At 40.6% G+C, this 24,367-nt stretch overlaps 1 protein-coding gene across 2 annotated transcripts in view; it reads right to left on the bottom strand.

The window, feature by feature from the left end:
* Sh3rf2 (SH3 domain containing ring finger 2) overlaps window positions 1–24,367 on the bottom strand; it is a 134,071-nt gene that overhangs the window by 51,770 nt on the left and 57,934 nt on the right. For both annotated transcript variants that reach the window (XM_026384473.2, XM_026384474.2), the window contains exon 5: window positions 21,071–21,394. In XM_026384473.2, coding sequence (XP_026240258.2) covers window positions 21,071–21,394 — 324 coding nt within the window. The remainder of the gene's footprint in view (window positions 1–21,070; window positions 21,395–24,367) is intronic.

Genomic DNA, 24,367 nt, shown 5'->3' with positions numbered 1-24,367 from the left:
GGCCTGGAAGATGCTCAGACCTAGGTTCTGATCCAAACCCTGAAATGTACTTGTTGACTAACTCTGAGCTACACACTTATCCTCATGGGTCTCAGTTCTTTCATCTGAAATGGAAATGACATCTACTAACAACACTCAAAGAAGCTGGGGAGTGTGCAGGACCATGGTGCTGGGTGTGTCAAAGAGTGGGTTCCTTCCTCTTTGAGCTGAGCTGGAGTGGAAAGTGAACCTGATCTGGTAATCCACTCGGTGCTCAGGACCCTTCAACTTCTGCAGTCAATGCATATTTCCAGTATCAGGCCACTGGCAAGTCTCCCTGTCCCAACTTGGGAAAGTTCCAGGTTTTTTCAAAGCTCTTACACCCTCAGCATGTGTTTGAGGGATGGTCTTCCCTGGCTATTTAGAAAGGGCATCTTCTCTACAGAGGCCTTGACTTAGCTGCTATTTATTCTGCATTTACTATAGGCCAGACCCTGTGCTACATCTAGCACATCAGTGAACCAGGGGCAATTTTGAGCCCAGAGTACATTTAGCACTGTCTGAAGGCATTTTTGCCACAAGTGGGTGGGTGGTGGTTTCTATAGGCATCTGGTGGGCACAGGACAGAAATGGCTGCTAAAAACCTTACCATGCACAGAGCATCCCCCCTCAATAAAGGGGGGATGTCAACAGAGCCAAAGTTGAAAACCCCTCTGGATGTGCATATCTTATTCAATCCTAACAGTTCTGGGTGGAAGAAGCTTTTAGTTTTTACATTTTAAGACAATGAAAGTGAACTTTTGCAAGGTTGAGCCTTGTGATCAAGATCACTGTACTATTAAGGCCTGTCTATGCTCAACATGTATCCCTAAAGCCAACTTCTGTATCCCTGACTGTTGCTCTATACTCCACTTTTCTCTTTCTCTTACCTTTCTATATTGTTTTGCTTGTGTTGCTTTCCCTTCCTGCTGAGTTCTCCAAGAACCTGACTATATATGTTGCATGCTCTAGTGGAGGTCAAGGAAACCTGCTTCCAACTCCCAGAGCTAAAGAGTCTGTGCTAAAATGTCTCAGGTGCAGGTTGAGCCGCTCCCTCTTTCACCGGGGCAGGGCTGGGTCTCCTCAGTGTCTCACCTGCCAGAATTAATTGGGCAAAACAATGATGTAAAGTTTAGCCTCTCATTGGAGAAATGCTGAATCAAGGAAGCAAGCAAGGTTAATTACAGAACCTGCTTTAGTCACCAGAAACCAGAAAGGTTTTTCCCTGAAGGACCTCAAGGAGGTTGGGCAGGTCCAAGGATGCGAGTACTGCAGGAGTCACACGGCATAGAGAATACTGGCACATTTTGGTGTGACTTCAGTAGGGGTGTACTGGGGCAAAAGAGAGGTGCACATAGGACCCCAGCCAGTCTCCTTTTCTCACCTGATTGACTTCTATTAACCTCCAGGTCTCCACCTGAAGATCACTCCCTCCAGGCAGGCTTCCCTGACCTTTCCAGACTAGGTTGGCTCTAGAATGAATGCCAGGCTCCCTCCACTCCTCATCCTTGAACTTCACAGAACTTTGTACATTCATCACTTTTGTAGTCAAGCATTTTAATACTTTTTAAGTTTTCGTCTTCCCTGATAGGATGTAGGTTCCTCAAGTGCAGGCAACATGTCTGTCTGGTTCCTTGCATCCACTGTGCCCAGCACAGTGTTTGGTGCATGGTGAGCACCCAACAGTTCTTTGTTGACCAGTTCATTGACGAGATATGAGGGCTTTGGCAATCAGGATCCACTCTAGGCTCTGGGCCTCACCAGGTGAGTATAGGGCTATAAACTGGAAAGGTTCACATAGAAAATGGTCAACAGGTGGCTGGCCCTGCCTCAGGCTACATCCTGGTGTCCTTTGTCCAAAGTCTTTTCTCCTGCATTGATTCTTGGCTTTCCTGATATGGGTTCACATGAGATTACAACCGAGGGTCTGAGCTAACAAGTGAAATTGCCCCCGGGGCCCACCGGATACAAAACAAAACTCACACACCTTCCTCTCATCTGGAATTGTCACCGTTTCTGAGGAAGCAATGGGGCTTTTGGAAGCCTTTGCCTCTGCAAGGCAGGCTGCGACAGATCATCCCTCTGAAGTGTGTGGCTGATGAATCTCACTCTCAGCAAGGCCTGTTTGCACAGGCCAGCCCCAGGGCTGTGGGGATGGGGGATGGTTACAGCTTCCTGGCTTGACCCAATGATAATAACTGAGTGAACATTTATTGAGCCAATTACCACTGCTAAACCCTGGCCATTATCTCATGGACATGCATTGCCTTGTTTTATCTTCATAGCAATCTTATAAAAATTACCATCACAGGCTTCATCTTACAGACATAAAAACTGAGGATCTAAGAGATTAAATATCTCGCCTAAGGTTACTCTGTTCAGCAAGAAGCACGAGTCCTTTCCCAGATCTCCTGACCCTGCAGCCACACGTCCCCATCTCACCTCTTCCATTATACACTCAGTGCTGGGTCTCCCATTTACTAGGCAAACATTCTACCAACTGAACTACATCCCTGGCCCCAAATTCTGTATATTTTTGAATCATTCTTTGCCTCTGGGACACCTGACACCTGTTGGACTGAGAACACTTATAGTAGCCAGAGAAAAACCAGTTCTGTCCTGTGAATGTATGCTGCAGCCGAAGAAAGAAGATATCCCAACAATGACCACCTTTAATTAAATAAAAGGAACAGCTCTTCTTCTGTTATCTATCTTCATAGTGTTCCAATAATACTCAGACAGGTCAATTTTGTCAATCCACTTAGCAAATGGAAAAATTGGGATAGACAGAATACGTCATGCAGGGCCATGCAATTAACAGGTAGGGGTGCCAAGTTAGGATTTTCTTAGGCCTAACTGGGGCGTGTCCATCACATTCCTTTTGTGAATAATGGTCATTGCAACCTGTGATGATGTGGCTCAATGATGCAGCATCAAATTATATATTAAATGAACTCTTAGTTCTAAATTGCAATCCGTTTTCTTATTTAATTATTTGGGGGAAGACGTTGCATCTGTTAAGGAAGTACCTCTTCCACCCAGTTTTCTTACATATAAAATGAGATAAGATCACACCCCATATCTGCTAATAGTTGTGAAGAATACATTCTGGGTAATTCAGATTGGAAGGGTCCTCTAGATTTTAGAAGACATTTATCTCATTTGCTTAAGATAGGGGGTCCCCTCAGTCACACAAATTGATGACGTTCTAAAAGCTCTGCTTAGAGGAAAGAAGGGAGAAATTAAGAGCAATGACTACAGCTCATTAAATTATTGCTAATCCTTGCATAGACCTTGCATGGAAGGACATCCAATTTTTCAGATGAGGACACAGAAACTTAATGGTAGTAAGTATTTAGTTCAATGTCGTTTAGTTATTATTATATTAGGTGGCATGACAAGAAGTTTTACCCAACTCAAAACCTTTTAAACTTTTAAATTTATGCTTAGCTGCCTAAATCTACAGGAGAAAATGAAAACCAAATCCAAACACAACAATCATAATAGCAGCTTACCCCAGGTTCCTCCAGCATTTTCGGTATTCAGTTTCTAACAGTCTATGTGATAGGACGGATTTCTCATTTTACCTCCTCAAATCCCTTGTTGTTTTTCTCCCCTTATGTTTTGACTTATGTTCTTTTTCTCTTCTTAACACAGGAACACAACACTAGTATATAAACCCTCGCTTGGAAAACTGAAATCATTGCTCACCCGCTACATCAGACCTGAAGCCCTTTCTTCTCCAGGCTGAACAAACCCAGGCCTCTTTCTTCTGGTCTTGGCCCAAGTGTGGAAACCAGACCTCAGGAAAGGCAAGGGAGTGAACACGTGGCCCAAGAGACTGGGAAGCCAAGGCTAGCCTGAGGGCGGTGATAAGGATGTAAACAAGGAGACTGGCACAGGCAGGCAGGGGAAGATTAATCCAGCTGGCAGCGGCCAGTGGAAAGAGTGTTAGCAGTTCAGTTATGGCACACATGCCAGGCAAGAAGGTAGTGCGAAATGAGCCCTGTCTTTGAGCTCAGGGAATGTCCAAGAGCAAAACAGGGAGGGTGGGACTGAGAGAGGGAAAAGGAAGCGGGAGAGAGAGATATTAAGGACGTGAGTTTTGGACTCCCCAACATATGTTGAGGACCTATGATGTGAGATCCAGTGAGATAATTTAAGGAGAGCTCCCTGTGCAGCATCTTACACATAGTAAACTCTCAGAAAATAGTAGTCAATATTATAAAACCATTGCAACTTAAAAAAAAATGTTCAGGGCTGGGATTGTGGCTCAGCGGTAGAGCGCTCGCCTAGCATGGGCACGACCCGGGTTCGATTCTCAGCACCACATAAAAATAAACGCATTGTGTTGTGTCCATCTACAAAAAAGATTCTCTCTCTCTCTCTCTCTCTCTCTCTCTCTCTCTCTCTCTCTCTCTCTCTCTCTCTCTCTCTCTCTCCTGTCTCTCAAAAACAAAATGTTCAGGAGAAATGTTAGATTTGGAATTGTTAGTATTTTACATCCAGAATGAAGTGATGTTCAAATCATTAGGTGAATAATGGGGAGCCTCATAATGAATGGAGGAGGTTGATAATGTCTTAATCTGAATAAATTTTAATGCAAAAAGAGAAGCAATTGGGCATTTTGTGCCTCCTGATCTGTTACAATAAGAAGTACTTAATATTTTGGGGGGCTGGGGTTATAGCTCAGAGGTAGAGTGCTCACTTAGCATGCATGAGGCACTGGGTTCGATCCTCAGCACCACATAAATAAAATAAAGATATTGTGTCCACCTGTAACTAAAAAATAAATATTTGAAAAAAAGAAATACTTAGTTTTTAAGAGTGTAAAGATAACAAGATGGGGGAAATAATAGCTCTTCCAATAAATGGTGCTGGGACAACTGTATATCCACATGTGAAAGAAATAATTTGGATCCCTAATTTCACAATATATGCAAAAATGAACTCCACCTGCATCTTAAACCTTATAGCTAAAACTATAAAAATCTTAGCAGAAAAATAAGGTTAAATCTTTGTGAACTTGGATTGGGCACTAGTTTCTTAGACAAGTCAACTAAAGGACAAGCAGCAAAGAAAAGAGTAGGTTAATTAGACATCCCCATAATGAAAAATTGGTACTTTAGGAATGCCACCAACAAAGTTAAAAGGCAACCCACAGAATGTAGAAAACTTCCAAGTCATATATTGGATAAGGGACTTTATCTAGAACATGTAAGCAACTCTTACAACTCAATAATAAGATGACAACCCAATTGAAAAATGAACAAAGAATATAAATAAGTAGTTCTTGAAAGATCATTTGTCCAATAAACTCATGAACAGATGTTCAATGTCATTATCCATCAGGGAAATGCAAATCAAAACCACAACGAGTTGCCGCTGTACACCCACCAAGATGGTTATACTCAAAAGGACAGATGATAAAACAATGGTTGGTGAAGATATAGAGAAACTTGAACCCTTACACTCTGTTGGTGGGAATGTAAAATCATGTAGTATCTTTGGAAAATAGTTGACAGGTCCTCAAATAGTTAAATATTAGAGTTACTATAGGATGTAGAAATTCTGCTCCCAGGTAGAATTTCTCATAGACATGTCTATACAAATGGAGATACAACCCAAATGTCCATTGACTAGTGAATGGATTAACCAAATCTATTATATCCACACAATGGAATTCTAGTTGTTCATAAAAAGGAAAAAAGTACTAATACATGCTACAACATATATGAACATTGAAACAACCTGCTAAGAAGTCAGCTACCAAAGATCAAATATTATATGCTTTATTTGATCTTAAATGTGTAGAATAGGTAGACCTAAAGGGACAGAAAGTAAATTAATGGTTGCCTAGGGCTGGGATGGAGGGAAGCAGAGGATTTGAGAAGTGATGTCTAGGGATTCCACCTTCTGGGTCCCCTTCTTCCTCCGGGAGAAGTCTTTTCTTCTGTCCTTTAATAAATTTCTAATTTCTACTCTGGCCTTGCTGCTTCTTTGGTGTTATTCTTCAACATCGGGGAGCAAGAACTCGTCACCGGTCAACAGCGGTAACATATATTGGAGGTCCCATACCGGGATTCTACACCGAGGTAAGTGCACGCACCCCATGTCTGTTTGAGGTGCATCTTTCTCTCTTTCTTTCTGGAGGGTAAGGTGGGCACCCGTCGGCTACTTAAACGCAACTAGTGCAGCCGCCACTCTACAAGACTCGGGTGAGAGGTTTCTCGGCCTAGGCAGCTCTCAATCACCTGTTCGGTACAGAGCAGGCATATTGGGTTCTGTCAAAGCCGCTTCCAACTTTTCTGTCTGAGGCCCGGAGAGCAATTGGTGTGAGTACACAGTGTCCGGAATCCCGATCTGCCTCGGATGCGTGGAGGTGGAGGAAGGAGTTTGGAACAACTGCGGAATCCCGGTCTGGGCTACTCTCAGACGTTTCCAAAGGTTCCTTTCTCTTGAGCCCCCTTCCGACAGCCCCCAGGGGTATCTAGGGTGATCGGTAGATGAACGGCATTGAGGGAAAGCCCCAATCACATTTGCCTCCGTATGGGCCATGCAACACTCCCAACCCCGCATCCAATCCCTCCTGGATGCTCCCCTTCCTTCATGGGTCAGAAATGTTAGCAATTCAGGTTGTAAGGCTGAGAAAAAGGCATGGGATAATTAGCAAAATCTGCCCAGGTTCCCTAAGGTGCATAGGTAACTTTCAATAGTCTGTTTTACCACCCAATGTTTAAAATGTGCTGTGGTCCTTAAGCTGCTAAGAGAAGCATTTTTTAGAATCAACTCCTCCGGTAATCTGCTAGTCTACAGAGCACAGGCAACAAACAGCACACGATTCAAAGGGATTTTAGTGGTCGGGAGGAAAGCAGTAAGGCCCTTAAGTCTGAATCCTCCCAGGGTCTCTGGCACAGGGCAAACTGAGACCCTAGCACTTTGCTAAAGGGGACCAGAAACCCCTTGGCAAAGCCAGGTGAGAGACGGGTTTTCTGGACCGTTTAGGAAGCTCAAGGTTAGGGAGACGTCCCTAAGGAAAACAGTTTTCTCCGGCGCAGCATGGGCGCCTGAGTCCTGTTTTCTTCTCACTCAGACAGGAGCTTCTCTCTCCAATACGCTAGGTGCACCACTAGCCTGCGTATTGAAAAATTGGGATAAATTTGACCCTCAAACACTCAAGAAAAAGCGCCTCATTTTCTTGGCCTGGCCTCAATACAAACTCTCTGATGGAGAAACCTGGCCACCAGAGGAAGATATCTTTTTACAGTTTGATAAATTTTGCAAAAAAAAAAAGAAAAATGGTGTGAGGTGCCATATGTACAGGTTTTCTTTGCTCTAAGGGAAAATCCTAAATCATGCCAACAGTGTAAAGTAGACTTAGCTATGATATCTGCCATGAAGAGAAAAAATCTTGGACTCACTGAGAAAAAAGAATCAGAAAATTTGGGCTGATCAAAGTACATACACCCTTCCCCCTTCAAGACTTTAGGCAGATAAAAACTGACTCTACTGGAAGGTTAGGAGATATGCAGATTGCCTAGGATTGGATCTATCCAAAGGAGCTAATCTTGCAAGTGAAAGGGAAACTGAGGAATTCCCAGCAGCTGCCAGAGCCTTTTTCGCTTTGGGGAAATTTCCTCATTCTTTCTCTGCACTGTAAGGATTACTCCACCCAAATGCAGTAAAGTCAGTCACACTGAGACCCTTGATTTTACACTTATAGTTGCCCCTATGTGAGAACATCTGGTCCACTCATGGGAAATCTAAGGTGCCACTGATAGGAGTCATAATTAAATGGAAGTTCAAAACCTAGAGAGGTATTTTCTTATCTGGTCTATTTTAAAGGTTATTATAGATTGTTTCTTGGGGATAATCTAGGCTAAATGTGTGTCTAAAAGATGTTTCATCTGGTATCTAAATGAGTTTAAAGCATTGCATAATCTTTCAGTTAAAAGTTAGGGTTAAGTAATTGTTTAGTTTGTGATTTCAGATAATTCATGCCAGAGAACTTAAATACTTAGGATAGAAAATTAAAAGAACTCTACTTCCAAGTTGGCAAGTAACTCCCAATCATTCAGTTTTATTTTTTATCAATCTTTGAACTGGGTAGCCTAAGGAGATTTCACTAGGTATACAGTGCATTGATTTGGGCAAGGATAGTAAATTATGATTTGGTATCTGTTTCTCTCAGTGTATAAGATTTAGGAAAAAGTGTTGAATTAAAACGTTGGTCTGGCTTATTGAAATGACATTAATTAGCAACAGTCTTGGGAATTTTCAAAGCTTAATTTAGATATACATGGTAGTGTGTGGTTCTCATTTTTCAGGTGATTTAATGTAACTTAATACTACTTTAGGAACTTCAGGACAAAGAAAGTAGCTTAATGATCCTGAAGGAACTTCTTCTGATGGTGGCTTTTATATTATCAAGGAAGATCCTATTTTCAGTTTTGTGTGAGCAAGTTTTTCTAGCATAGGAAGATAAATTGTGACTTATGGTTAAAGTGCCTCAGGCATGTGGTTTCTGGTCAGAATTCCGGTTTCCCTAGGTCCTTCCAGACCTCAGCCAGGACTTAAGTTGGTATGCAAACAGAAGCAGCTTGAAGCTCAGGCCCAAGGAAAAAAAAGGGGTAAAAGTGTCTTTTTTACCTAAACTCAAACTAGACCAAATCAAGAAGTAAATTGTATGGCATTTACTAATTACTGGCCGGTCAATTTTTTCTAGGACTTTTGCCTTTTCTTAGATTCTATGTTTTTTTTTGAGCTCATGATTTTGTTCCTACAGACAAGTTAATGTTTTTCTGATAAGTTCTATTTTTGATCAACTGGATTTTTTTAAACATTGCAATGAGATTTCACCTGAGAAATCTACAAGGCCTTCACCATTGTGTTATGTGTTACACTTGTGTTACGTGTTGTATGTCGATATGTCTGTATGTGTATGTCCATATATCATGCAGTGATTGACAGACAAATGACAGATGAGGAGCGCTCATGAAAAATTAAAAATGGATCCAAATATCTTTGATTCACATGATTCAAATGGCTCAATTTAAATTTGGTAAACAGATGAAAGTAAGGAGGTCTTAAATTAAGCTTATAAGTTTTTCTAGGTGTTCAGAAAGACCCTAATAAAATGTTGATGTTATGAAGTAATCTGCTTAGATTCAAAAGTTTACAGGTATTGTTTCAAAACGTGAACAGAAGGAGGTTAATAGATAAAAAGAGAAACTAGAAGGTTCTAGGTATGGATTTAATAGAGGGAAAGTGTGTTTCTGGATAAGAGTCTATATGATTAAGCAATTAAGAGGGTTTAAGTAAGTGATAAAGAAGGTCTGTGCAAGTTGGTTATAAGTGTAAGTTTTTGAGCAAAGTAATCTTAAAGAAATTAAACAGCTGGTTAAACAAGTGCTGTTGTTTTAGAGAATTGTGCTATGTTATTTCTTTAAAAGCTAAACTTGGTTAATATAAAAACATCAATGTAATTGGTGCCATTTTTGTGTTCATATCTTCCAGGTATACAAGTCTGTAAGGCAGAAGCTTTAGAAAGAGCATTATATCAAACTGGTGTTCTAAAATTGTATGGTAATTTTAGGCTTAAAAAACGTGTTGGAAGTTTATTTATATCATTTGTGTTCTATAACTGAACTTGTTATCAATAAGTTATGTAAAGTTCCATGTTACTTTTTACACTGAGATACAATTTAAATGTATTTTTAAGTTAATGAGAGCCTAATCTATGTAAAAGTTTTATTGCAAAACACAAAAGTACTTTGCTACTTTTCTACAAAAGGTTAAAAGCTTTCAGCCTTTCTTTAATTCTTGTTTTAGATGTGATATTATGTTATGTTTGCTCAAGTTCACAACAATTTATGTAGGCTTTGTAAAATGATGTCTAAAAACAAAGATCAGCTTCAGAACTATAGTATTTAAGACTTATGAAGAGCCCCACCTTGAGATAAGGCTCAATGTCCCATCTCATGTGAAAGTGACTATGAAAGAAGTAGGCCAGATTTCAGTGCATTTAAGTTGTGTCCAAAAGTTGGTTTTTGTCACGATTGCCAGGACCTCAAACAGGGGATTATAATGTATAACTCTGCCAGAATTCAAGGTAGCTATTACATAAACTAAATATGTTTTTATCCTAGTTAGTTTTGTTTTGTAGTTTGCTTTTAGATGGTCTAAGGATTGCCTGTTAATGTTTTAAAGAGGTACTGCTTTAAGAACTCACAACCTGGGTTAACTTAAGATAAGGAGTTATCACCTACAGGATAGAGAGATAGGTACTAAAACCCAGTACTTAGTATAAGGCTGTTAAAACTTATTTGCTAGATGTTTAAGATTAAGTTTTAAAATTAAAGTTAAATTAAAGGGCCAAGAAAACCAATATTTGGCTCTTGCCCTCTGAGTCAGTCTGAATCAGGGATAGGGTACTTCTCCAAAGAGCTCTGCAACTCTAGGCCACATAACCTCCCGATCAGGGAGATTAATGAGACCAGTGGAGGACAGAAAGCCAATCAGTGCATTTGCTGTAAAGAGGAGGGTCATCAAAGAGGGGAGACATCCCTGATGCTTCCGAGGGAAGCCACGTGGTCAAGCAAGGCCTGGACCCATCCCAGCGCAAATGGCACTAGCAGAACTGAGAAGCTGCTGTGAAGTTCCCGAGGACTCCCAGGAGAGACTCAGCTGACTATTAACAATAGATGGAAACAAAGTCAGTTTGACTTACTTCATCTTAAACACTTAGCAAAGACAGTTAAAGAGCCAAAACACAGCTATTCCTGGACATTTTAAATGATAATAATAGTTAAATGTGACTTTAGACTAAAGGCTACAAAAAAGATTCTTAGACAGAAATGCCTGATAACTGTCAAAGGGACTGTTAGAGTAGTTTTACTTTAAGGCCCACAGATATTCCTAACCTACACAGGTAGACTTAGTGTTTGCTAGTATGAGTATCCAGCCCTAAGTAACAGAATTAAAGATTTCTCTATTAGACACGGAGGTCATACTAATAAAAAGATTTTACAAGATCAGATGATATTAAATTATTAAACTATATCTTAAGGGAAGGACAACTGTAACCCTAAAAGTTAAATGTTGTGTTTACATCCCTGACAATTCTGGCAATGTGACAAATATCCTTAAGGATTTACATACTCAGATAAAAGCCATGTCCTCAGCAACTTTGTCATGGAATCAATATCTTAGCTTCTGGTTCTTGGTACTTCCTGGTGGAAAACATTGTTAGTCTCTGTCTTTGGTATCATACTTATTGGCATATTCCTGTGCTGTGGTATTTATTGCTGCATCAATATGGTTCCAATATTAATGAATTCTTGTTTCTCTTATAGACCGCCCATCGCCCAAATGGCCCTCCAGCCTATCATGGACCACTCGATAGACCCGATTTTTAAAAGGGGACTCCAAACTGCTTGCCCCAACATCGCCCCTTTTGTCAGCCTGAAGAAGCCAGAAAGATCTTCGCCCCCATTCCTTACAGCAGTAAGGAGCTTCCCAAATTAGAGGGGGGAATGAAGCCAGATTTAAAGTTAGGTAGTCAGTGTAGTTAGGTAAATCGGGTCTAATATCGAGTGAAATCTAAAATGGAGGCCATGCTGGGAATGACTCAGGGAAAACAGGACAACTCATGGAATGTTAATAAAGTTCCTAAAAGGCCCTAGGCCAAAGTCCACCTGGAAGAAATGTTAATGAACATCCCCCAACGGATTCGAAGACAGCCCATCCCAAAGAAATGTTAATGAAGCCCAGGATACAGCCCCCAACAGATTTGGAGATAGCTCATCCCAAAGAAGTGCTAATGAACAGCAAACTTGACTCGGAAATGACCAGATTACTCCTTTGTCCCAAACCCTTCCCACCTACATTACATCACCAAACCTATAAAAAGGGGAACACATTGCCCGCTAACTGGATTCCACCTTCTGGGTCCCTTTCTTCCTCCGGGAGAAGTCTTTTCTTCTGTCCTTTAATAAATTTCTAATTTCTACTCTGAAAAAAAAAAAAAAAAAAAAAAAAAAAAAAAAAAAAAAAAAAAAAGAGAAGTGATGTCTAAGAGGATGGGTTTTTCTTTTGGTGTAATATATATGTTTAAAATTGATTATGGCAATAGGTGCTCAACCCTCTGAATATATTAAAAACCATTGGATTGTACAATAAAAGACAAAACAAGATCTAATTTTGGTTTTTGAAAGTATGAGAGAACGAGGGAGGGAGGGAGGGGGGAGGAGAGAGAGAGAAAGAGAGAGAGAGAGAGACATGTACTATTGCATTAAATTTCTTTTATTTCAAAGTTTTCATCACAATATTTCAGAGCACTCTAAGACTGAGTAGTCTCAAAGAATTATGACAGAAAAGAGGTGGGGAGACTGCTTTAAATGGACACCTCTCGCTTCAAAGCTCTGTGTTCCACATCATGTTTATCTGCCCCAAAGTGCTATCTATGGGGCCTCATAGGTATTTAAAATATGTTGGATTTTCAAGAATGTATGCTCTGGATAGAGGCAGACCCTTAAACTGTTCCATAAATTATCAGCTAATGCCTCAGCCGGTGTTGACTGGCAGACATCTGAAAGCAGGAAAAAACTAGAGAGCCCCCTGGGAAAAGAACTATCATGAGCCACCTAGAGATCAGTCTTATGAAGAAGAAACCATATCAGCCTTAGATACAGATGCCTCTTCCCATCCCAGTGGTGGAGCTTTGAAGGAATGAGTAAGAATTCTGAGCTTGAGTTTCAAAACATGGAAATAATCCCTACAGATAGACTGGTAAAATCAAAAGGTGGAAAATGGATATAAAATGTTTGGCTTCCACTTTGATACTGTTTTTACTTTTTAAATGTATGGAAGTCAAAAATTTTTGGCCATCAATTGCTAGACTGCTCTTTGATCCTGTATATTTTTAAACTTTTTATAAAAAGTTTTTAAATACATGTAAGTGGATAGAATAACATAATTAACCCTCATGACTCCTTACCCAGTCTTAGCAATCTTCACTCTTGATCCTATATTATCCCACATATATTCCCTCATTTGCTGGATGTCCCATAGTATTATTTTTAAAGCAAAGCCCAGACATTATATCATCCATAAACATTTCAGTAAATATCTATTTTTAAATATTTTAACATAATCATGATGCCACTATCACACATTTAAAAAATGAACCAAAATTTCTTTAAAACATAAAATATGTAGTGTCCAAGTTTCCATATTTGTCTTGTAAATGTTGTCACAATTGATTTCTTCAAATGGGATCCAAATGAGGTAAACTCCTTCCTTGTATTGGATCAATATGTTTCTTAAATTTCTATATGTTTATTAATATTCACCACCACCATTTATCCCTTGCAATACAGATGTTTAAAAACCCAAAATATTGCTGGGCACAGTTGTGCATACCTGCAATGCCAGCTACTCTGGAGGCTGAAAGAGGAAGATCACAAGTTCAAGGCCAGCCTGAGCAACTTAGCAAGACCCTGACTCAAAATAAAATTTAAAAGGGTTGGGAATATAGCTCACTGGTAGAGTGCTTGCTTAGCATGTATGAGGCCCTGGGTTCAATTCCCAGCATCAGAAAATCAAAATGAAACTAACTCATGTGTCCTGTTGCATTTTTACATACTGGATATAGATGATTGCATCTTTGCAGTATTAGTAAGCTCAAATTGGGAGATATTGACATAAGAATATAAGATTAAGGGGAGGGGAGGGGGGATAGTAGAGAATAGGATAGACAGCAGAATACATCAGACACTAGAATGGCAATATGTAAATCAATGGAAGGGTAACTGATGTGAAACAGCAATCTGTATAAGGGGTAAAATTGGAAGTTCATAACCCACTTGAATCAAACTGTGAAATAGGATATATTAAGAACTATGTAATGTTTTGAATGACCAACAATAAAAAAAAAGAGCAAAAAAAAAGAATATAAGATTAATTTAGCTCTGTAAATTGCCATAGAGGGAGGATTACCTAAAAATATTAAATATAAATTTTTACTGAAAGGGTGTCTAAAGGGGAAAATTTATCTTAATTATAAGTAAAAACCATCTCTCATGGCAGCCCTGAACCATCAAGTTGTGATGGGAGACCCCTATGGAAGTTGGGGACTAAGGAACACCCCTAGAGAGGACCTGAACTTGGAATAGTTAGAACTCCTAGAAATTACTTTATTCAAACTATTATAAATATGGGGTTAAAAGGAGAATTAGTTCTGTTGACCTCAGAATTCCCTATGGTGCATGACAGCTCATCTTCCCAGGAGCCCAGGGAAGATGCTTGGACCTGTCATTGTCATCCCGACATGGGATGGAAGAGGGTGGGGAGGGAATTGCATTCCTTATACAGCATTTCCTCTCTCTCTTACCTCTTGTTTTGGGGGTAATCAGAAACAAGAGGCATTTGAGAAACTCCACAGCACTTGAGTGAATAAATTAGCACCCTTGCCATTAAGCATTTTTCAATCTAGTGAGCATGGTGATAAGATATGCACGTGGTACTTACAGTACAAAGAAAGTGATGCTATATGTTCTACCATAGATTGATTACGACAGAAGCATAGACACTGTGTTGTGAACACAGAGGAGAGACATTAATTCTGCCAGGGAGGTGTAGCCAGTGGAGCTTCCTGAAGAAATGGTATGCATTCAGAGCTTAGTGTATGGATATAATTTAAATTATATCCATACAAGTGAATTTGTGAAAAATAAATTTCAGGAGAATTTGCATTTATTTATTCAACAAACATTTGTTCATTGCTCAGAGTAATGAGGGCATTGTGTTGGGCACAAGGGCAAAAAGCAATGAGGTGGCCTAGTATAAACTGTGCTTAGAAATGTTAGCAACATTTGTGTGTGTGTGTGTGTGTGTGTGTGTGTGTGTGTGTGTAGCTGAGGATGCTGGAAGGTGGACTGTAGCCATACTGTGGAGGGTCTAGAATGCCATATCAATAACTCATTTAAGGAAGAGAACATAGGTCTGCCCTCAAAACCTGACTCTGTAGCTTTGAGGCTTTGGGCAGGTTACTTAACCTTCCTGTCTCAAAGTTTTCCCATTTGGTGAAATGGACCTACCAATACCTACCATGAGGAGATGTGAGGATGATCGTAATGTTTGTAAACCATCTTTTAGGTGCCACTCAATAAACAGCAGGTATTACTGCTTGTGAGGGTTATTGGGAACCACTGGTGGTTTGGGGAAGAAAAGTGGCTGAAAGGATTTGGGTTTTCAAGAAGTCACTATGGCAGCCATGATTGGAAAACTGGAGGAGGGTAGGAGGGTTTGGGTGGGGTGAGGTGCAGTGGTTGACCACGGTTCTGGGAGAACAGTAGGAGGCTGGAGCAATTGTCTAGGCAAGAGATAAGCACTAAAACTAAGGCAAGTGGTGTGAAATGGACAGAAGCAATCGCTATTTAGGTGGTAAAGTGAGCTTGCTGACTAGCTGGACGTGGGAGGTGAGGGAGAGACAGCCTCCTGATTGTGTAGCTGTTCCACTACCCTGTGATGTGGGAGGAGGGAGGTGGAAGGCGAGAGCTGAGAGTCTGGTAGTAGAGCAGGAAGGGGGAAGGGAGGGGAGGGTATGCTGAGGAGCAGGATCCCTTTGGAAGCTCACAGCTACTGGAAACAAGAATGCCTCATTATTCTGTGAGCATGGGAGATGGGTTCAGAGGCTCCACGTCTTGAACCAAGCCAATTTTAGAATGACTAGGAAGGTGTTGGGGGAATCTTGTACTTGTGACTTCCCCTAAAGGGGCCTTGCATTGCTGAAGGACTTCTTTTCTAACTCATATGTTGTGCAGTTTACTTTCTTTCTCTTTCTGAGGCACCGTTCTCAGTGTGGACCTGCAGCGAACCTCCAGGACTCTCCCAAAGGCCAACTACATTGGTGCCAATCTACTCCACCTCCTTAACCTCCTCCACCCCAGTTTTCCATGGAGCCTAAGCAGCCTTTTCAGTCCTCACCCTGAATTGTTCTCCACTGCAGTTGTTCTCCGTCCATAGTGGCAGTTCATCTTTGATATTATTTCCCAATGTTCTACCCAGAAGTGTCAAGTGGTTTCCTCCAGGTAGGAAGACATGAAGACAATGGGAAAACAAAATTCCTTGCTCTGGCTTCTTTTTATGAGAATATAACATTCCCAATTCTTTGGTGTTAAAAGACTATTTTTTTCAGATGGGGTCTTAGGATATAACCCAGGCTGGTCTCAAACTCCTGGACTCAAGTGTTTCTCCAACCGTAGCCTCTTGACTAGCTGGGACTACAGGTGTGCACCACCACACTTGGCATGTTTAAGGCTTGAGGACAATCCTAAATTTATTTCTACCACAGGAGGGAAGCCAGGCTATTTAACTGGTATGATTTCAGAAAAATGGCTTCTTACTCTCTAATCTCCCTGGGTCTAGTCCGAAGACCCTAGGTATGCTTTACAACTTTCTAAAAGAAATTTTCTGGACATTTTGCTACATGATCAAAGAAGAGACTAACAGTCAAATATTCATCTTAGGGATCATGAGACTAAATTTAACAGACTGTGCTCCTCTCTGCTTCCGTAGCACCCATGTGCTCTAGTTTTACGTGTATTTATTTGAAATCAGTGTTTTCTTTTCTTTTCCTTTTTTTGGTACCAAGGATTAAACCCAGGGGCACCTAACCACTGAGACATATCCCCATCCCCTTTTAAAAATTTTTAATTTTTTTATTGTGAGACAGGGGACAGGGTCTCTCTAAGTTGCTCAGAGCTTGGCTAAGTTGCTGAAGCTGGCTTGGAACTTGCAATTCTCTTGCCTCAGCCTCCTGAGATGCTGGGATCACAGGCGTGTGCCACCGGCATCAGTGTTTTCTAATGTGCATTGCATCCCAACTTGTACCTTGATTAACTTACTATTGTCCCGATTAAGAAAAAAGTCCTTACAATTTAAACAAAGTATTTAAAAATCTTTATACATTTCTGTGAACAGAAAACTGATCTCACTTTTAAGATACCAGTTATCACCAAACAACATAGTAAGAACAATATTATTTGACTTAGAAATGGGCAATAGCTTGCCCCAAACTCTGGGTCTGATGCCTCTCTTCTCTCTTTTCCTTAGAGAGGTGTCAAAGACCTTCATCCTTAGGTTCTTAGTGTCTGAGTCTCTGCACCTCCTGAGTCTTTGTGGCTACCACCAGGCTCCTCATTTTACTTTAGGAACCCATAACCCCACTACAGTTAGCCATTTATTTTTTATATCCCTGCTAGCAACAGCTTCTTCTTAGTGCTGTTGCCACCACACACAATGAAAGCTTGAAGAGAGCTGTGTAGCTCATTAAGGAACAAAGTGATGACCCTCTTCAGGTGCCAAAGACAGGACAAATTCTTTACTGAATGGCATGCTGGGAAGAGGAAGCTGGAAAGTCATGAAGTCAAAAAGAGTCAAACAAGACAACAAAGAAGAGGAGGCTGCAGACTTCTAGGATAAACTGCAGCGGCCTAAGGATGTTCCCTGATGTGGTTCTTGGTTGAAAGCATAGAGTAGTGCCAAGAACTTATGTTCTAGATTCAGATGGTTCTAAGGTCAATCCAGACTCTACATGAATTTGCCTAAATTATTTCTCTCTGGGGGTCTTAAATTCCTTGCTGATAAGCAATTTAATATATTCTTACCAATTACCACACACCACACTTTATGGATAGAGAACAGGACTTAGGAGGCTGGCAGCAAAAGAAGACTTTGCCGATTGATGTCAGTCAGCTACCTATCATCTATCCATCTATCCATCTTATATTGACTTCAGTAAAGTCTGAGATTATTATTAATGTTTTGTTATTTTGGTAGTAGAATCCCTAGTCTGCACTATGAGTATTATTAGCACAATGTAAACACTTAATGGATTATGTTTTTTTGTTTTTGTGGTACTGGGGATTGAACCCAGGGGTGCTCTAACACTAAGCTACATCCCTAGATAGACCTTTTTATTATTTTTATTTTTAAATTTTGATACAGGGTCTTGCCAAGTTGCCAAATCTAGCCCCAAACTTATGATCCTCCTGCCTCAGCCTCCCAAGTAGCTGGGATTACAGGTGTGCACACCATACCTATCTTAATGGATATTTACCAATTGAAAGAGTCCCACTGATCAGTATTCTTTCTATAGGAAATTAATTATTTCTCCAGTCTTCCCTAAGTTTGTCACCACTGCCCAGATGTTTAAATCAAAAGTCTTGATTATTTACTTTATTGAGCACTTATTAGGGTCCAAGAACTGTGTGGGGTGTTGGTTTGGGGAAAGCAAGGGGAATGTCATAAATTAGACCCAACCACAGCTCTCTTGAGGATGTTAGAGAAAAAGGAAGCAGGGGAACTGTTTTTTTTTTTTCTCATTTGTTTAACATTTCTCTTATTTTTAGCTTCTTTTTGGCATTTTGACAACACCTGGACAAACATATGTAAATATTTATAATCCATACCATCTGAACTGAGAAAAGGCGGTCAGTACCACACAGAGGTTCCCTGGGAATGGGATATGGGAAAGCCCATACTTTGTAATTCTCACTGTTTGTGAAAACTAGAAAGGAATGATACTTGCTTTGAATGCTACTAGGATTCTCCCACTCTGGTTCAGCCTCTCTGTAGATAAAGTAAATGTCCAGGAATATCTTCTCCTAGTTAGAATGGCCATTACTAAGAATACAAATAATGATAATTGCTGGTGAGGATGTGGGGGAAAAGGTATACTAATAAATTGTTGGTGGGATTGTAAATTAATACAATCACTTTGGAAAGAAGGTTGGAGATTCCTCAAGGTTGTAGGAATGGCACCACAACATGACCTTGACATCTCACTCCTTGTTGTTTATCCAAAAGACCTAAAATCAGCATGCTATAAAGATATGTGCATACCAATGTTTATAGCAGCACATAATAGCCAAGTCATGGAACCGGCCCAAGTGTCCATCAGTTGATGAATGGATAAAGAAAATGCTGTATATATAACCAGAACGGAGTTCTACTCAGCCATAAAGAAGATGAAATTGTTCCATTTGCTGGAAAATGGTTAGAACTGGAGAATACCATGCTAAGTAAAATAAGCCAGACTAAGTAAGTCAAGGGTGGAATGTTTTCTCTCATATTCAGAAGCTAGAGAGAAAAAAGGAATTAAAAAAGGAGATCTTGTTAAAACAGAAAAGAGATCAATAAAGTAGAAGTGGAGGACTAAGAAGGAGGGAGGGAAAGGAGAAGAACTAAGGGAGGAAGTTGACCAAATTATGCTATGTGCATGTATGAATATGCATTCTAATTCATTATACATAACTATAATGTACCAACTAAAAAAATAAATGGAAAGAAGGCCAATAGAGTAGAAGAGGGGACCAAGGTGAGGAAGGAGGGGAGGGAAATACTGGGGATTGAAATGGAGAAAAAATGTTATATGCAGCCATGAATATGTCAAAATGAGCCCCACTAGGTATAACTAACATAAAAAAGATTAAAAATTATAAAAAGAATTTAAAAGGCACAGGGAAAATGATTCTTGCCTACATCTTTTTCAGCCAACTCACAGCTGAGTGAGCTAGCTTATTTCTATCGAGTGTGGGCTGTACTTTATATATCTATGTCTCTATATAAAGAATGGTTTCAAAATATTCTGTGACTCTTTGGCTTAATTATGAGTCATTAGGCCCTTATTTGAGAGAGAGAGGTGGAAGAAGAACTTTGAGCACAAAGCATGTATGTGCTAGTAAAACAGTGTTTGGAATGCATGTGTAAGAAGTTCTTACGACTTTTGATGCAAAGAGGATGTACACGGAGGAGAACATGTGGATGCACACGTGTGTAGCACAGGTGGTGGGGAGAATCCCATAAGCAGCCAGCCTCTTAGCAACCCAGACAGTGGTAGAAGATACAGAGTGGTGTAGGACGTGATTGTTTTCCTCTCAGACCAGTACACAGGTCTTTGAGGAGCCCTTGACTTTCTTCTTCCTCCTTGTCTTGTTAAAAAGGGATTAGAGTCCAATTAAGCCATCTAATCCCAAGGTAGAAATTCATGTTTGAAAACAAGATTTACAGCTTCTTAAAAAAATCTATCAGAGCAAGTTGTGGTTTGTCCTTTCAAGTTGCCACCTGCGGTGGTTCCAAAGAGTGTTTTCGGCTGAACACCCATCATGCAGTTCTTCTTAATTACTTTGCTTCATACCTCTGCTCCTTCATCTTTTAAAGTGCCCTTCAACCTAAATAGCCACATTCTGATAGAAGTCCTTCAGCTTCTGGATTGCCACAATGCACCTTGACTTATCTCTCTTCAGTGGGCTACTTAGTGACCAGGGTTAAACAATAGAAATAGTATTAGGAGCTCATGCTTACTGGGAGCTTGGTATGTGCCAGGAATCATTGGGCCAAGTACTTTACATGCATTATTTCATTAGGTGCGCCATATGAAATCACCCAAGCTGGCTTCATGTGTATGTGACCCATGTAGACATTCAGGGCTATCACTTGGTTTAATGATCTGCTCTTGCCATCTTGAAATTGTTAATAAATTTTGAGCAAGGGATTTGAATTTTCATTTGGGATTGGGTCCCACAAACCCATGTGGTCAGTCCTGAGAACACTCAGTCATGTGTAGATATTTTGCATTCTTTCTTTGTGATACCTAATACGTTGCTCGAGGATGGGACAGTGAGTCTGACATAAGACAAAATCATTTCCGGAAAATGGGAAATCCATCATCTCCTTGGGGAGAAGTTCTCAAAGGGACAGGAGTCATGGGATGGCACTTAGCATGGAATAGAAAAGTAGTTTAAGCTCTCTGTGTCTCAGTTTCCTCGTCTTTAAAATGGGGATGATAATACTACCACTTAAATCACAGGCTATTCAAGGATGAAATGAGATCACATACACAGTTCCAATATGCAATACTTATTACGTTAGTTAATATTCATGGGTTACGGAGGCTTAGCAAGGACTAAGCATCAAACATCACTTGTGACCTAGGGTGGATCCCTTGTCTACCTCCAAGTTTCCCTTCTTCCCAGGGATCTCTTCCTACCTGTGCTGCAGAGCTGAGAGGGAAGTCCACCTTCTCCATGTGCTGGGTGATCACAGAGGGGTTGCTGGAGCTGATGAGCACTGGAGTGCTGATCTCCACCATAGGGCGCCCTGAAGGAGAGTGGACCATCCGGTTGAGGGTGTTCAGGGCTGTTGTGATGGAAAACTGTCCCGGTGCCTTCCTCCTGGATCCTGGGACCCTGCGGAGGGTGGGCGTGTTGGTCGCTTTGCCTCTGGAAGATGAGTTCACCAGGGACAGGTTCTTTGTGCGGGATGACGGGCGCCCTTTGTTCTTCTCTAGCAGTTGTCTTGCGGTGAAGTTTGGCTGAAAAGACAGAAGGTCCCGTGAGAAATTAATTTTTCTGATCTCGGTGGTAGTGAAGTCCCATCTAAGCTCGTCTGATGCCTGGCTAGGTGCCACCTTGGCCACTGGTTCAGAGGGCGGTCCCTTCACAGCTCTCACCTTGTATCAACGTGCCAGTATCTCACAGCTCTCCTGCAAAGTAGGTATTTTTACTGTGGTCCACAAGTTTAAAAGTGACCCGCGATACTCTTTCCCCATCTGGAGTACTCTTCCTTTACCCATTTCTCCCCGTTGCATTCAGCCTTTTTTACCTCCTGGATTCTGCCTGCCTTAGTCATCTCCGAATCCCACCCCCCAGACCCCCAGAGTGGGCTGCTCAGCCTTCTCAGGGCTCCAGCAGCCGCTGTGCTTCCCATCAGGGAGTTCTTCATTCCATACTGAAATGGTTGACTTGCCTTTCTCCACTGGCCTGTGAGCCTTTCCTGGACAAGGACCTTATATATATATTATACTGTCCTGTATCCCAGAATGACTGTATGGTGAGTATTTGTGGGTGAGTGAAGTTGCTCAAACTCACACATTTAACAAATGTTTGAACCAGAAGGCAAATGATTTTGGAGATCCTGATTTCTATGCTGATTGTCTTTTACGACTTCCTTGAAATACTCTCTCATCTCTTCACTTTCTGTCTTGTTCTATACCTTGCAGTCAGCAGTGTGCTGGTGACTCACTTCTCATTAAAAAAAAAAAAAAAAGTAAAAGCCATGATCTGTTTACCAACCTGCCAGTTGACTAACAAAATTCCTGAAAATGTAATACCCTGCTTTGTTTTTTTTTTTTTTTTTGCTCTAGTACCAGCCAGTTCCAGCACATCACTGAATTACCCTCTGCCTTCTCTACCCTATTGGTCAATTCCCACAAGTATCTTTTGAGTACTCAACTCACTGGGAACACTGGTGAGCTTATTTCCTTGGGAAATGTGAAACGGGTTGACAAGACAAGGTTCAATATTTATTAACGGAAATTTTAGGATAATGACTTAAATCCCCTTTATTATAATTGCCAGCAGTTGTTTTCTAAATCCACATGTACCATTCTAATCTAGAAACTCAACTACAGGGGTAAGATGAAAATTTTCCACTTAAGAAGTTTTTAAAAGACAATTCATAGAGGATTAAATAGCTTGGAGGGAAAAATTTGAAGAGAGACATAATTTTCACCTTGTGAAGCTTGACTACTGTGAAAAACTCAAGTCTCGGGGAGATGATGTCCACTTTAAAGATAAGGAAGCTGAGGTCTAGAGAGAGTGACATCCATGACAGAGTCAGCATGTAGACGACTAAACAAGACAAGAGCAGATTTGAGGGAAGTGTCTGTGGTAGGCTGGAAAGTCAAAGGAGACACTCTGGGAAGGTGACATTAAAGCTGAGATAATATGATGTGAAAATGGGGGTAAGAACATTCCAGGTGGAAGTATTATAAGCTAGTGGGAAAGTTCTAAAGAGGGAAGGAGCTTGGCCTGTTGGAGGAAAAGACGAGAAAGAGACAGAAGGATGGAATGGAGTAGCTGAGGAGGCGGTAAAGAGTGGGTCATAGAGGGAGGCAGGGGACAGATCACTAAGCGCCTCTGAGGCTCCGATTTTATGTTAAGTGTAATAGGAAGCCTTTGGCAGGATTTATATAGAGAAGCGACATGATCTGATTTATGTTTTTAGAAGCTCATGTTACAGTTTGGCATTTTCTTATAGTTAAACACATACTTAGCATGTGACCCAGCAATGTCACTCTTAAGTAATTACTCAAGAGAAATAAAAACTTATGCTCACTCAAAAACTGTATGGAAATATTTATAGCAACTGGCCTCTAACTTACCATCCTCTTTTCTCAAGCATGCAGGATCAAGCAGCTTTAATCATAACTGTCAACAATGGGAAACAACCCCAGGGTCTTTTAACAATTGACATAAACCAGCACTGATACATCCATACAATGGAATATTACTCGGCAAAAAAGCATGAGCTACTGATACATGAAATAACATATGAATCTCAAATGCTTTATGCAGTGATAGAAGCCAGACTCAAAAAGTTATATTCCTTATGACTCATTTTATATGACATTATGGAAAAAGAAAAATACAGGAACAGAAAACAGATTAGAGGTTGCCAGGTGTTGAAAGATGGGCAAGGAATTTCAGCATGAGGGGTTCTTGGGGGAAGTGTTGGAACTATTTTGTATCTTGATTTGTGATATGGTTATGCAAGTATATGCATTTATCAAAACTTATAGAATTGGACACCAAGAAGAGAGAGCAAACTTTATGTAAATAAAATAAACCAAAAAGTTCATTATGGTTATTATTGAGAAGTTCCAGAACAGAAGTAAGAAAACAAATTCAAAGTTACTGAAACTATTCAGGCAGGCTCTGATGGCAGCCTAGATTAGGGACAATGCCTTATCCCCAGAGCACCTGCCCCTCCATGCTTCACCCAGTAAGAGGTCAATGCATACTCTTTGAATTAAATAAGTAATGTTCTTTGCAGCCATCCAAAACTATAATTAGTCATTTTTTTTTCTGCTTTGACCTCATTGCTCTGCCCCCAGGTGAGTACCACCATTGGCTTTTCTATCACAATATTGACAAAGAGTCCCAGGAGTCTCTGCATCAGCCCTTTCCTTTGCCTGTGTGATTAATAGCTCAGCTGGGGAAGGGTTGCAGGTCTCTTAGATTTGCACCCACTCATTTGAAACAATATCCTTGAGGTTCACTGAGCTGAGCAAGGTTCGCATAACCCAGGCAGGCCCTGTTGGAGAAGTCCTGACAAGAATGGCATAAGCTCAGTGTTTGCTTTACCACCTTTTATGCAGGTGCAATTCAATAAATCAAATGACACACTAACAGGAAAAATCCTGTTGATGTAAAAAAAAATGCATCACCCACATAAGAAAGCCTTTCTTCCTTCCAATCGCTTTGCAAAACCCTGGTAATTCAGA

This window comes from Urocitellus parryii, chromosome 1 (genome assembly GCF_045843805.1).
Source record: "Urocitellus parryii isolate mUroPar1 chromosome 1, mUroPar1.hap1, whole genome shotgun sequence".
Taxonomy (NCBI): domain Eukaryota; kingdom Metazoa; phylum Chordata; class Mammalia; order Rodentia; family Sciuridae; genus Urocitellus; species Urocitellus parryii.
This window is presented reverse-complemented; position numbering and strand designations above follow the sequence as displayed.